The sequence below is a fragment of the Tupaia chinensis genome, unplaced genomic scaffold (genome assembly GCF_000334495.1).
Source record: "Tupaia chinensis unplaced genomic scaffold, TupChi_1.0 Scaffold000032_1, whole genome shotgun sequence".
In the NCBI taxonomy this organism is placed as follows: Eukaryota; Metazoa; Chordata; class Mammalia; order Scandentia; family Tupaiidae; genus Tupaia; species Tupaia belangeri.
In genome coordinates this window covers 354364-370763 of record NW_006159462.1, presented here as the reverse complement: position 1 = coordinate 370763, position 16400 = coordinate 354364, and the positions used below count along the sequence as shown (strand labels likewise).

The following is a 16400-nucleotide window of genomic DNA, read 5'->3' as shown; positions in this document are numbered from 1 at the left end:
CAAAATGCTTGCTTGGGTCCTTTTGATAAAAGAAAAATCTACGAATTATCCCTGTATGTTTCCCTCAAGCCTTAAGGAAGGAATATGGCAAATTACCTTGCCCTCCTGGCACCCGGGGCTAGGTGAGTCTTTGGCTTTTCTCTTAGGGCTGCCCGCTCACTACTAACTAACTGCCTACCACAAAATGAAGTGGAAGAAATTATGGCATGATCATACCCCATTGGAGAGTGTTTTTTCCCTCCTTCTCTCTCTCTCTGTTTCTGTCTCTCTCTGGCAAGTGTACATGCCTTCTGGCAAAAAAAAAAGTAATAGGGAAGAAATGCATGAAAAATAAGTATATTAAAATAAGCATTTTTTATGGGACCAGCAGTTGGTGTAATGACTATGTCGCTGGACTCTCATGTGGTCAACCGCAGTTCTAGTCCCAGACCCAGTGGCTTAAACTCAGGTCAAGTGCGTGTGCATGCTAGCCCTAGATCCTGAGAGGAGAATGGAGGAGAAGGAATTGTGGCATGGCCATCCCCCCCACCCCCCAGAGTGATTTCTCACTTTCTGTCTTTCTGACTCTCACTGTCTTTCTGGAGTGTGCACACACCTTGTACAAAAACATCTCCAAAAATAAATAAATAAATAAGCATTTTTTATAAGTTAAGTTCTGTATTATTAAGTATTATTTTCATGTTATTTGAGGAGATGAGAAAATTAAATGGAGGAAAACTGTGAAATATTCTCCAGAAAGCTGCATCTCCATTATAGACAAAGGTCATTCTTTTTCAGGGGCTATTTTTTAAATTTTGTTTTCAAAATTTGCTAAGACATGAGGACCAGCATTTGGCATAATGGCTGTGTCGCTGGACTCCCGTGTAGTCAACCATGATTGGAGTTTTGGACCTGGTGGCTTGAACTCACCCCAGGCTCATGTGCATGTGTGCCCAAGATCCTGAGGGTAGAATGGAGAAGTGACTGGGTGGGGCCATCCCCCCCTTGGGGGGTGATTTCTCGCTTTCTGTTTCTCTTCCTCTCTCTGTCTTTCTGGAGAGTGCACGTATCCTATAGCAAAAACCTCTAAAAAAAACCAAAAATGTTGCTAAAACGTGATTTATAATCTCATTTATAAAGAGCTGAAGGAAAAAGAAAAACAAAAATGAAAAAGGAATAATACTATATTGTACATTTGGAACATTTTATAACAGTGTATTGCATCTTCAGGAAAATGAATTATAAGAAAAGTACTGTTTTTAATTCATTTGATAGTAACATTGTGTCTTACTGATGTGCCCTGTAAGTCTAATTTTTCTATTTTTAAAATAGGTGTGCAGTTCAATTTTCATACCTTTCATTTGGAGGACCATCATGATTACTTACTGATCACAGAGAACGGTAGTTTTACCCAACCACTGGCACGCCTGACTGGATCAGAACTACCTTCAACAATCAATGCTGGTCTCTATGGAAATTTCAGGGCTCAGTTGCGCTTCATTTCAGATTTTTCAATATCGTACGAGGGATTCAACATTACATTTTCTGGTGAGACAATAAACAAAAGAACAAAAGAGCTGTTTTAGTAATTAAGATCCAGTTATTAAAAATATGAGTGTAACATGACAAAATACAAAGCGAAAAACAGTAGAAAAGAAGAAAACTCTAAGGGAGAAATTGAAACAAAAAATTGTTTGCCAATTAGTTTTAAGAAAAGTTTGAAATACCTTGAAGATTGTCTGTAGCAAAAATATGAAAGAAAATGATTAAACAAGAGTAAGAAATAATTTACTAAAATCCTACTGGAAGTACAATAATTGCATTTCTTTAATTTACACTCCCGCAGGATTCTAACAAACATCAAAGCTAGCTAAAATTCCTAGTGAAATTAAAATAAAAATTTAAATACATATATTTTTTTTTTGAGAGATTTTCACTGTAGGGCGCGTGTGCTCGCCAGACAGACAGACAGAGACATAGAGACAGAAAGCGAGAAATCACCCCCCAGGGGGGATGGTCACGCCGCAATCCCTTCTCCTCCATTCTCCTCTCGGGATCTTGGGCACGCACGCACATGCGCCCAGCGTGAGTTTTAAGCCACCGGGTCTGGGACACGAACCGCGGTCGACTGCGTGGGAGTCCAGCGACATAGCCATTACGCTAACTGCTGGTTCCCAATACATATTTTGAAGTTTTGATTACTATCAAAAATAAAATGTGAAGTAAATCAGTGATATTTTAGGTTTATGTGTCTTGGAAAACTTCTGGTACCAGGCCAAGATTAAGATAAACTTAATTTATTCTTTTAGAATTATATAATTGATAAATAAATTCTATTATAGAATAATCTTGATTATAGACATCATTATAGCTCGGATTCCAGGAAAAACATAAGTATATATGAGATCAAAGAGAACAGAAAGTATTCCCATCACTTAGAGTTCTACTTTTTAATAGAAATAAATAGTGAGACAAATAGTAATTTCTTAATGTAGAAACAAACTAATAAACAAATATTACAACAACTTGCTAATATTAAAATTATAATGATACAATGAAATAATACAAATACCAATCTGTTCTTAGACTGTATTTTAGTACTTGAATGTAATAATTAGCTGGTAAATGAATAGTAAATGAGCATAATCAATTTTAACCTGGAATTTTAAAATATGTGCAAATAGTTATTTTAAACACTAAAATATTAATTAATCATTATGAAACAATATCTCTTGTTCTTTATTCCACTTACACAGTAAGTAAATGCTCTGGGAATATATTTTAGATAATCTACTTTTTCATAGGACTGTATATAAATTATAATATTATTTAATCAGTTCACTCTAGCATAGTCTGAAGATAGTTTTCTTGTTCATTTTCATGTTGTTCATTCATTTCTTGGGTAAAAGTTCTCGTATAAATCTATAATGCAATAATTTTCAATTCCCAAGTACTTCGGACTCACATAAAACCTTGCAACTTATGTGTTTTTCAGAATATGTATTAATTGAACTCTTTTTATACTAGAACTAAGAGTCTTTGTCATTTAAATTAGAGTCATTAAGTAAAAAAAAGTTCAATAGTACAAATAGTTTTATTTTAAATGTTATTTTGTCTTTGAAAATATGCATCTATTATGTTATCATTATAACTAAAAAGATCTATGAAGTGGAAATATTTCTAATTTAGAAAAATATAATTAAAAAGATATATGAAGTGGAAATATTTCTAATTTAGAAAAAAGTAGCTACTTTTAAATTTATAACTCAGAAGGTGGCATTTTCTTATCTATACTGAATTTCACATATAAAAGTATTCAAGTTATTATATCTTTTTTTTTTTTGGAGAGGTTTTTGCTATAGGGCATGTGCGCTCGCCAGACAGACAGAGAGAGACATAGAGACAGAAAGCGAGAAATCACCCCCTAGAGGGGATGGTCACACCACAATCCCTTCTCCTCCATTCTCCTCTCGGGATCTTGGGCACGCACGCACACGTGCCCAGCGTGAGTTTAAGCCACCGGGTCAGGGACTTGAACCACGGTCGACTACGTGGGAGTCCAGCGACATAGCCATTACGCTAACTGCTGGTCCCAAGTTATTATATCTTTTAAAAAAGATGAAACATTTTTCTGCCATTAGTATGTTTCTATAGTAATACATATGTTCGCTTTTTAAATATATGAATAGGTTCTAAAGATAATTTAGTTTGCAAGCCGTAGAAATATACCTTTAAGGTTGACCATTATTGTAATTTTCTTCATCCTTCCATCCTCTGGGGGAATTCTTTCCCCTAATTTACAGAATATAATCTTGAACCTTGTGAAGATCCTGGAATTCCTCAATATGGTAACCGAATTGGGTTCAACTTTGGGGTTGGTGACACTCTTACCTTCTCGTGCTCTTTGGGATATCGACTGGAAGGAACGTCAGAGATCATCTGTCTTGGTGGTGGACGACGAGTGTGGAGTGCACCTCTGCCAAGGTGTGTGGGTACGTGGTCAGCTGCTTTCATTTGCTTGTATGTGTAGTCACTGTCCATGGAGTTGCATGGTTACACACCCTTCCCTTTGTTTTTTAATCTGTTGAATTTCTTCATTTATTTCATATTAGTTGTTTGATTTTTCTTTTCCTTCTTCCCCCCTCCCCCCCCAAATTGGCAGTCTGGTTTACCTGAATTAACTTTTCTACTGCTCCATTCAAACAACCATGCTTCTAAATTTGTTTTCAGATAATGAAGATAAGAAATGAATAAGATAGACAGACAGATAGATATAGATAGAAATAGAGTCATATTTTGAGAGCACAGAGAAAATAGAAAAAAAAATTATTGCCAGAGGGTACGTGTGCTTGCCAGAGAGATCGAGAGAGAGAGAGATAACCCTCCAGTGAGACATGACCATGCCATGATTTTTTCTTCCATTTCTGCATCCTGTCAGGATTTTGGACATGCACACACACATACATAGCATGTTTTACAAGCCACTGGGACTAGGATTTGAACCATATTTGTACATATGGAATCCAGCTATCAATGCAGAGCACTTATGCCCTGTGTTATGGGGTTGGCCAGAAAATGGAATTCTTGTATTCTATTGATTCTATATCCTGACTGAAGTTTCAATTATATTTTATAAGCCAGAATTAACATGTATGAATACAACAGAAAATGTGTCAAATGAAGATTAGATAATATAAGGGCTATCAAGGCATTTATTGAGTCAATATATGATAGGTTAATTAAAATTGTTCTTCATTTCTTATTGTGTAAAGAAGAATAGCAATAACTAAAGCCTTGGAACCACCACATAAACCTTTGGAAATGAATGGTTTACTGAAAAAAGTAAAAAGAAACTCAGTAGGAAAAAAAATGAAGAACTTTTAAATTAGAATTTGTTATTTCCTATTCAAATTAGAAAATACGGAGGCAAGAAATTTTTCATGTCATCAGTTATTCTGTGATCATCATATATTTTTTTATGATATAACAAAATGCAAATGGTTAGAGACATTCTGTGATCATCATATATTTTTTATGATATAACAAAATGCAAATGGTTACTTTATAATTTCATAAAGATAATTGAAAATTCTCACAAACACTTGATTTGAATGTAATTGTAAAGTTTTAAGAGCTTGCCTATTTATTTCTACCATGAGTAAAGAAGGGAGAAAGAGAGAGAGATGACACCCTCACCAGGGCCTTAACATCGTAATCTATGTGCCTTCAGCATCAGCCAGCCTCAGATCACAGGCACATGCGTGTTCAGTCTACTCAGGGAGGTCTCCCGATATGAACCTGGAATCCTCTCAAATGGATCAGTTTTGCAGAGAGTGGTATTTACTACTTGAGCCACTATTCTGCCCTAAATTTACCTGTAGGTCACAGATCTGAGTAAATTATGATATGCTACAGAGTCAGGGAGTTGGTAGAGATTTGATGTATGGAAGCCTCTGTCCTTTGGCCACAAAATGTCCCTTGGGAAAAAATGAAAATGAAGAGGCTAGCCAATTGCCTGGAAGTTAAGGCAGCTGGATCCCACGTGATTGACTGCATGATTTGAAACCAGGACACCGTAGTTTGAGAGACATGCCAGACACATGTGCACACACCCAAGATCCTGAAGTTTGGAAAAAGAGGTGAATGAAGAGGAATCGTAGCATGATTATGCCACATGGAGCTTGCTTTCTCTCTCTCCTCTCTCTCTCTCTCTCTCTCTGTGTGTATCTCTGTTAACCAAGGACACACATCCTCTGCCCCCAAGGCCCCAAAAGATGAAAATGAAAAAGAGTATTTCTTCTTTTCCTTATTCAACATATTACCCATATAGATATGGGAATACCTGTGGAAACGGAAGTCAAGCTAAAAATTATTATCTTCCAAGTTAATGTGCATCTGAAGATTTTTATAGTGATGAGATTGTTTTCATAGCCTCATAGGGTTATATAGAAGATAAGTTGATATATAACAGGCTTTTAAAAACTTTATTTTAAAAATCACAGCTTTTCCCGCAAGGACACAAGCAATATCAGAAGTTTGAAATTGGGAGGTGGCAAACAGTCATACTCAAAGAGCATCTTTTTTTTTTTTTTCCCGAGAGATTTTCACTGTAGGGCACATGCGCTCGCCAGACAGACAGAGAGAGACAGAGAGACAGAAAGCGAGAAATCAACCCCCAGGGAGGATGGTCACGCCACAATCCCTTCTCCTTCATTCTCTCAGGATCTTGGGCACGCACACACAAGCGCCCAGCATGAGTTTTAAGCCACCGGGTCAGGGACGCAAACCGCAGTCGACTACGTGGGAGTCCAGTGACATTGCCATTACACTAACTGCTGGTTCCCCTCATAGAGCATCTTTTTCAAGAAGCTATGGAGGGTGCACTCCTGGGTGTTTGTTTTTGTTTTTCCATGCTGTTGTCATATTTGGAATTCCCACCCATTCCTGGATTATCTCCATTTCCTCTTTTATTCATTGTGACTATTAATGTTTCTGAAGGCTAGTTAATGAGAACCTTGGGAACAGTCCAAGTGAGGGCAACCGAGTGCCTTATTATTGGATATTGGGCAAATGCATGTTTCTAAACTTCATTTTTCTCATCTGCAAATTGGTTACAACTGTAGTATCTAACTCATTGTTATGAGTTAGGAGGATTAAAAGAGATTAGTCATGTAAATTAGACACCTGGCACAATCCCTGGACTATAGTAAGCATTCAGAATTTAGATGTTATTTTAACTCTTATTGTATTGAATATAATCTTTTGTCTCTTCAGTTCTTCAGTCTAGTTTATAAAACCAATTATAGTGGGGAATAATTCCATTTTATAAAACCCTAATGTTATGAGGATCTTCTAGGCTCTCTCATATAGAGTAATCTCATTTAATCCCACTACAATCCTAATATTATTACTCTCCTTAATTTTTCATTCACAGAACCTGAACTTCAGAGGCATTAAAATAACCACTCAAGTTTGTGAGTGGTTGGGCCGTGATGTGTACAGAGGTCTCTCTCATTCTAAAGTTCAGCTTTCTCCCACTAACACCTAAGGAAACGTGACTCTAGAAGGACTCTCTGTCATAGATGTCATATGTAATTCATATTTTCTTTCAGAGTGACAAGTTTATATTAGGGTTTACAAAGGTTAAGAAATAGTTTACATGTACATTTTAAAGGTTCAATCCACATTCCTAATAGATTTTTAAAAATTAATTTATGAAAACCTGACATTGCAAAAAAAGTAATTTCAAATTAGTTTTGTTTTACTAAAGTATTTCTTTAAGAGTTTATTCATGCCTAAGTCTTTAATGGGAGGGATGAGAGAAAATTACCCTGTGGACAAATTTAGAAAGCAAAATTATTGCCATGGGAATTTTCCCCCCCATTTTCAAATTAGCTGTGGTTGCTTTTACACTTACTGAAATTTACAATTATGTCTACTGACCCTTAATTTCATTGTAAGTATGCATTTAAGGTACAAGATGGGGGAAAATATTCCTTCAAACATAATGTTTTTAAAAAATTTATTTAAGAAACTGAACTTTTCTTGACTACTTTGCCTATGATTTAAAACAAATGTGTCCATTTTTATATTTCTGGTTCCAGATATACATATGTCTATATTTCTTACTTTGTTATTTTTTCAGAGTTCACAGTCTTCATTCACATAAAAAGCACATGATTCATCACTATTCATATGAGCTGATGTCAAATTTTAGTAATCCTGTTTATTTAGATAGTTTTAAATTTTTTCTTAACTTCTTTGTGCTTTTCACTTCAGATATATTTAACACTTACTTTATATTCAATACTTGTATAAAAACTATTATTCTGTCTTGGACATTGCCAATCTTTTTTTTTTTTTTTTTGAGAGGTTTCGCTATAGGGCGTGTGCTCTAGCCAGACAGACAGAGACAGAGAGACAGAAAGTGAGAAATCACCCCCCCGAGTGGAATGGTCACGCCGCAATCCCTTCTCCTCCATTCTCCTCTTGGGATCTTGGGCACGCATGCACACGCACGCAGCATGAGTTTTAAGCCACCGGGTCTGGGATGCGAACTGCGGTCGACTACGTGGGAGTCCAGCGACATAGCCATTATGCTAACTGCTGGTTCCCAGACATTGCCAATCTTATAGAAACTTTATATTATAAAAGATAGCACAATTATAAATAGGTTGAATTCTAAAAGTTTGCCTCTACTTCAGTTATTTGGAATTTAAACAATATTTCCTTGGTACAAAATTTCAAAAACTGATGAATACATCCCCAACAAGGCACAGATGAGATTTTAAATTTTATGTCAAGTATAAAGCTAATGTTAATATTTACTAAAATGAGTTATGTTTACATAGGTTATATAGGGTACCTGATTAACACCACTAATAAAGCTAATTTTGGAGCCTTCTTGGTTTATATATATTTCTTATCTCTTCTTTTTTTTTTTTTTTTTTAGATATTTGTCATAGGGAGCATGCACTTGCCAGAAAGATAGACAGTGAGAGAGAAACTGAGGAATAACTCCCCTGAGGAGATGACCACACTGCAGTCCCTTCTCTTCTATTCTCCTCTCGGGATTTGGGGCACATATGCACTCATATTTAGTGTGACTTTCAAGTCACTCAGTCCAGGATTTGAACCATGGTCAGCTGTGTGGGAGTCCAGCACCTCCCAGTATGCCACCTGCAGGTCCCTCTTTATTTATGCTTCATTTTATTATTTATTTAGTGTTTAAGTTGGTTCTATTGTTTATTTTGGAAGAATTTGGCAAAATTTACCTTAATTTTATGCGAGTAACATGATATTTTCCTTTAAGCAGTTTCCTGTGTAACCTCTGTATTTATGTTTCAGGGTTTTATATATATATAAGTATCAGTTATTTAGTTAGGTTCTTGGTAAGAAGTTTAGAACACCAACTTGTGAAGAAAGACTCTATAAGAACAAGCACAGATCACAAGTAGCCCTGGAGCTAAGGAACAAACTTGAGTTTTGGTAAAATTTGTGAGTCTACTATTTTCCAATAAATCTTGTGCTGCTCTATAATCTTGTGTTGAAGATATTCACTTACCTTTCTTTGTCTGGGCTTCTGCGCTTCTTCTTAAAGTAAGCATCAATGAGATATTTTAGGATCGTGACACTCAGCAGTGTCAATTTTTATGGAGGTGGTGATGATGACAAATTTTAAGAGTGTTCTACACACACAGGAATTGATTGAGGACCAGAGGTCTAGTTACAAGTAGCAAGCCACTGCTAGTTGCTTCAGGAAGATCATTCTCTTGTCTCTGTGGTGACCAGTGAGGATATTCAGAATAGCCTAGTAGAGATGCTGGCAAGTAGTTTTTTCGAATGCTGATTGAAGGTATATTTGCTGTGACTCAGCTTTCAAGGCACATCTTCAGCAGGTTTTTTTCGTTTAGAAATTTTATATATTTTAACTACTAATAATCCCATTCCTGTCATCACCTACTGATTTTGAGACAGTACAAGAACTTTCTCCTTTACAACTCTGGATTTAGTGGATAAATACTTCCTCTTGTACATGACCTATATGGAATACATAATATGTGGCATAATATCACTGGCAATTTCTCCGACTAGATTGGTTTTCAGCTGCACTGGGGCTTTCCCCTTTTCTGCTTTTTAGCCTTGGGATTGCCCTTCCTAACCTTTCTACAGGCATCAACCTTCTTCATGGCTTCAATTTTCTTCCTCATATCTGGCCTCTTAGCTTTTTCAGCCACCATCTTGAAAAACGAGAAAGAGCTTAGGTTAATATTTTAACAAAATGTAATAATACCATAAGATGGTCTTTTACATTTGCCAAGGGTTCTTTTTCATGCTTATTTATTTCTTCTATGCGAAATATAGATAGGCACCCTGCTCAACAGGGTTTTTATGCCATAATTCAATCTCAGTCTCTGCCTACCCAGATCATAGGGGCATATGTGGGTGTCCATTATATTTAAGAAGATCCTGGGATGAGAACCTAGGACCTTTTCCATGTGGATGCATTTGTGTTACCCTGTGCCAGCATCTGGACCCCAAAAGATTGTATCATATAGTATCTCTTCCTGAAAAGTTCACCAATGCTGTGGAAGCAGGTGTAACATAATTATTATATCACTAAAGATGTGATGTCAATCAAGAAAAAAAAATTCCTCAAGATTACAGACAAACTTAAGGACAGTCATGACTATCACAGTGTCTTGTATTTGTTTCACAGCAGCACACCACTGTTTTGGATTGGAGACCTTGATAAAGTTGGAGGAAATATGGCCTTCTTTATAGTTGATACTTGACTTTGGGGAACCCTTTATGCATGTTGAATCAGAGGAAAACTTCAGCTGTGGCCTGTTTATCCATTGCCACTTAAATAGAATCCTGATGGAAATTGAGAGCATAATGCCCACTCAGAGGCTAGTATTCTTCTCCATGTACTTAAACATAGTTTGTATTTGCAGGGGAGAGTATGTTTCTAAGGAAATAAATATCTTACTACATTTTTTAAGGAGAAAGCAAATGTCCAAATGTAAAATAAAATTTAAAAATAGAAAAGAAAATAATAAATACAAGTAAGTAGATTATTTTTAAAATAAGAAACACTGTCTTGTTTGAGGGGAGGAGATAATTACCAGATTACCTTTCCCAAAGTTCACATTACAAAAAACACTGGAATGTTCACTGCCATTTTTTGACATCAGTTAAAATTTGCATCTTCACTCGGTTTTACCAGGAACTAAGCCAGGACATGTTGCTAATAAACAAGAAGCTAATGAAAGAACATGTTGTTTTGGAAAGTAGATTAGCAAGTTAAATATTAGTAATGGTTTGTCTTTAGGCAGGAGTCCACACATTTTAAGAAGCTCATACATTTTTAAGTCATTTTAGAGACATTAATTCATTCATCCTCATAATCTTCCATTTAACGCATCTATTTCTGTTTCTAATTTCTTGTGTCATTGATTTTTTTTCAATCTAACCTTGGACAAGTAAAAATATTTCACCTTAATCATGAATCAAATTAAAAAATAACTCTACATTATATGTCTACATAATTTTTCTCACTTTTTTTTACTTTTTCATGATCATTACTGATGATCATTAGTCTTTAGTTTAAAAAAATAAATGTTAATAATAGAGAAAAACTGATGTACAGTGTATATAGGAACTGAAATCAACATCATTCCTCTGTAAATATAAAACTATTCTAAAAATTTTGACATCATTAAAAATTCAAAAAATTAGATAATAAATGCATTTGAAGGGTAAATTTATCTTTTAACAAATTCTGTTTATTTTACATTGTTCTATGAGACCTCTAGTAAAATTATATACTTCAGATGCTCACACACATATATAAAATATGACTGATCTATCAGATTGGTCAGCATGAATGTTATATGGCCCTGAAGAAAGCAAATCAATAATTAAGAGATTGAGGTTATCTTGGACTCTACCATTAATTAGCTTGACAACTTTAAGCAAATTTCTTGTGCTTCTATTCTCTGGAAAGAATGTTGCTAATATGAGTTCTATTCAACCAAGTATTTCTTGTGAAGTATGAAATATTAAATAGGACAATGCTTGGAATCATTATTTATTCAAATTTATATTTTTCCTTCTATTATCATGACTGATTGACTTCATGATTTAGCAATGTAAAATATTTGTAATACATGTTTGTTCAGTTTATTATAGGGTTTTTAAAGAGTTCTTTGCTCACAGCCTTTTAAAATAACCAGAGGAGGTGTTATTCTATAACATATAACAGCTGAGAAACTGCATGTTCAAAAAGGAAGAAAGTAAAGAGTAAAAGATTGTACCAGAAACAAAATCTCATAATTTTTTGTCAGTGCTTTGGTACAGCAGTTGGCATTGCTTTATTACCTTATTTATTGATATATCATTTTTTTGAGAGGTTTTTGCTATAGGGTGCATACGCTCTCCAGAAAGACAGAGAGAGACAGGGAGACAGAAAGCGAGAAATCACCCCCCCCCAGGGGGGATGGCCACGCCGCAATCCCTTCTCTCCATTCTCTTCTTGGAATCCTGGGCATGTACACACACGCACCCGGCATGAGTTTAAGCCACCAGGTCTGGGACTCAAACCATGGTTGACTACATGGGAGTCTAGATACATAGCCATTATGCTAACTGTTGGTCCCTTGATATATCATTTTGAAATTAGGAAACTACCCTGTTTTATGTGATAGACTAGGGTTGTGTACATTTTTTTTTCTGTAAAGAAAATATATGGGGTTTTGTAGGATTTATGGTTTAAGTTATAATTACTGAACCCTACCATTGTACTGTGAAAACAGTAATAGTCATAAATGAATGAGTGTGGCTGTACTCCAATAAAATTTTATTCACAGTGGTAGGGTACAACCTCAATGTGGCCCTGGAGCCATAGTTTGTTGAACTCTATAACAGACTTAAGAGGCTTAATCAACTGAAATATCCCCCTTTTTCTTTTTTTTTTTTTTTTTTTTTTTTTTGAGAGGTTTTTGCTATAGGGCATGTGCGCTCGCCAGACAGACAGAGAGAGACATAGAGACAGAAAGCGAGAAATCACCCCCTAGAGGGGATGGTCACACCACAATCCCTTCTCCTCCATTCTCCTCTCGGGATCTTGGGCACGCACGCACACGCGCCCGGCGTGAGTTTTTTAAGCCACCGGGTCCGGGACACGAACCGCGGTCGACTACGTGGGAATCCAGCGACATAGCCATTACGCTAACTGCTGGTTCCCTCTTTAGGAATTCAATAGTCAGTCATCCTTTAAGGAAAGAAGAAAGGATCCTTTTCTCATTCTAAATTTTTATCTTGAGCTCTATTCATTAAAGTAGCACATAGTTTATTTCAAATAGAAGGGACTTCTCATGTTTTCATAGAAAGAGCATTAGGATTGTGTGTGTGTGTGTGTGTGTGTGTGTGTGTGAATACTGATGTAGTTTGTGTGAAATATAACTTCATAACTTTCAACCATCTCCAAATCTGTCCATAAACCCAGATCTCTTCTGAGTACCGAGTTTGCATTTCCAGCTGTACGCTAGACCTCTCCATATGGATATCCTCCCACAGGCACATTGACTTCACAATGCCAAAGCAGAACTCATTATCTCCTCAGCCAAATCAACTCTTCCTTCTGCACTTTTCATTTCAATTATGGCACGTTCTCATCCAATCATCCAAGTTAGAAATTGTGTCATTTTCACCTCTTCCTCCCTCTTTTTCTATCTATATTGGAGTAGTTACTGAGACTTACCACTTAAAGCTGTTTCTCAATTTATCATCATTTCTATTCCTACTACCATATCCTTGCCCAGCTCTCATTAGTCCTCACAAAGATGAACATACTATCATAATAATTGTGCTAGACATTGTGCTAAATTCTCTAAATTTCCCTTCACATTTTTTTTTTTCTTTTCAAAGCTATTCGAGGCCCAGTGTATGGGTTGTGATTAAGGTTGTTGGATCCCATAGGGCCAAGCACACAGGTTGAATACAGGACTTGGCAGCTTAAAAAGCACACAGGGTGTATGTGTGCATGCACAATATCCTAAAAATGTGAATGGAAAAGAAGGGATAGTGGTATGACCATGCCCCATAGGGAGGGTGATGCTTCCTCACTTCCCTTTCTTTTCCTCTCTTTCTTTCAGTTTCCCTTAAGCAAGTGCACATAGACACTGACAAAAAAATTTAAAAAGATATTTGAGAAGATATTGTTTTCTTTTATGAAGTAACTAGAATAATTACATAATTGATAAAGGCTTAAAATCATTTTTCTTTCTTATTTTTAAAATTTGCTATAGGGTGCATGTACTTGTCAGAAAGAGACAGAGAGAGATTGAGAAAGCAGCCTGATGAGGAATGGTCATGGTGCAATTCCTTTTGCTCTCCTCTCAGGATTTTAAGTACACACGAACACCTGCCAGTGTGTTTTTTTCAAGCCTCAGGGTATGAGACTCTAACTGCACAGTCAGCCATTTGGATCCAGCTGCTTTAAACACCATGCCACCAGCTGGCCAAAACCAGTTCTTCCTAACTCTAATGTTCACATTTTAGTAATTCGATATATAATGTCACTGTTTTACTTCCTCTTTTACAGTTGGACTTCCTGTCTCCAGCTTTCTTTCATTTAATTTATATTCAGTATTTTTGCTAATTATATTGGCATTTCATTGATGAGTAACAGATTACCACAGTTACTTAAATGATACTTTTACTCTCTCATGATTTCTGTGGGTTCAGATTATGAACATTGTTTAACTTGGCCTTCTTCTTTTTAAGTTTATTTAACTATTTCTTCCATGTATGAGAGAAACAAAGAGACAGCACTTCAAATAGGGTTTTGGCATTGCAATCCACCCTCAGCCTCAACCAGCTCAAGATCATGGGCACATGTGTGCCTGGCATAAGTAGAAGGTCTCCAGATGCAAACCCCAAACCTTCTCATGTGGGTCAGTATGACAGAGCAGTGCATTTTACCACTGTGCCACCATCTAGTCTTTTGTAGATCTTCTTCATAGGATCTCACAGGCTGGAGTCGAGGTGTTGACTAACCAAGCCTGTGTTCTTACTTGAGGTCCAGGGTCCTCTTCCAAATTTACATGATTATATTACAAGGAATCAGTTCCTTGAGGTTGTAGAACTAAGAGTTTCAGTTATTTGTTCAACTCCGTCTATAGTGCTTTACACTATGGGCATCCACAGTATAATTGCTTACCTCATCAAACTGATAAGGAGAGTCTCTAGCAAGTTCCTAAAAGATGAACTTTTATTAAACATAACATATTCACAGGGAACGATGAAGAAGAAGTTACAGGTCCTGCCCACATTCAAAGGGAGAGGATTACACCTTAGCACAAATGCTAGGAAGGGAATCTCTTGGGAGTTCACTTTAAAGTCTGCCTATGACACCAGTTATCCTTGGAAAGGCCAGCTGTCTATTCTCTGGTCAGATCACTAGGTGAGTTCTCATTGCCTATTGAATAGTTAAAATGTCTTAAGTTCCTTCCTAAGTGGCCAAAGTATTGTCCAAAGTCTTTCCTATATATTTCTGCCATGGAATACAGTCACATGCTTGCACAAATAAATGTCTTTATGAATATGGGCTAAAATGTACAGTGAGAAAATATTGAAAAGAGTGTTCATTTACTGGAGCACCTTTGCGTTTTAATGTGTTGAGTTTCCATTTCCATCACTCTACTATAGTTCAAGATATCATTATCTATCATTATCTACCTTATTATTGTAATAGCCTAAACAGCACTCTAATATTCATCCTTGTTATTTTTCCTTAGACCAAATAGTGGAGTCAGAATAAACCCCTTTAATGCAACTTTGATGATACCACTGTTGCTTAAAAATTTTCATTGTTCTCTGTCACCCTAAAAGTAAATTCTGAATGTTTCTCTCTTACCCCACAACACCCACTCAATAATTTGACCTAACTATTTCATTCTTCAAACTCTCCATTTTTTTGTTTAATTTCCAGAGGGTATGTGTGCTGACCAAAAGGAGATAGAGAGATAGTGAGATAAAAAGAGAAAGAAGAGAGAGGAAAAGAGAGAGACAGAGAGAAAGCACTAACCTGACAGGGCCTGGTCATGTCACAAGTCCTCCTCCTTCATTTTCTCCATCCTTTTGGGATTTTTGTCATGCATGCACATGCACCCAGTGTATTTTTTAACCTCTTTGGGTTGGGACAAAACTATGGTCAGTCATGTGCAATTAAGCTTCCTTAACCACTAGGCTATGAACATATAATATAGACAAATCTCCTTTACTTTCATATTTTTAACTTACTAACTTTCACTTACATGAACAAAGCTGTACTCCAGAGGAAAATAGAGTCAATACAATTTAATACCAATAAAGGACTGTAATTACCATTTTATCCTGGGCTTTCACACTGTTCCTTAGTCTCTAATGCAATTGTGGGTATTAACATACAACCTCTCAAGTCTAATAACTAAGCCAAGCAACAAGGAAATAATGAAAATACCTGAAAAGACTAAGGAGAGCCTTGTAAGTGTGATTGAAACAAAAAGATAAGAATACAGTGTGATGAAAAAATAATGAATATTGTACTTATAAATAGACCAAATCTTTACTCACTAGGTAGTGAAATTCAGACCTCAACAAGGAGAAAACTGGACTTACTTTTTTTTTTTTTTTCTGATGAGATGAAAAAGAAAAAAAAAAAAAGTGATAGAAACTGAGTAACTGCACAATGGGAGGAACCAATGCACATTTGCTATTTAATACAATTGCATTAAGGACTATGATTTTAAAAAATTCTCATTCAGGACCAGCAGTTGGCGTAGTGGCTATGTTGCTGGACTCCCACGTAGTCCACCGTAGTTCGAGTCCTGGACCTAGTGGCTTAAACTCACGCCAGGTGTGTGCGTGTGCATGCC

At 36.2% G+C, this 16400-nt stretch overlaps 1 protein-coding gene across 1 annotated transcript in view; it reads left to right on the top strand.

The window, feature by feature from the left end:
- CSMD3 (CUB and Sushi multiple domains 3) overlaps positions 1 to 16400 on the top strand; it is a gene marked incomplete at its 3' end in the record, with an annotated part of 1277483 nt that overhangs the window by 906839 nt on the left and 354244 nt on the right. Inside the window, exons 21-22 of the mRNA XM_027771421.1 lie at positions 1312 to 1527; positions 3783 to 3971. Coding sequence (XP_027627222.1) covers positions 1312 to 1527; positions 3783 to 3971 — 405 coding nt within the window. The remainder of the gene's footprint in view (positions 1 to 1311; positions 1528 to 3782; positions 3972 to 16400) is intronic.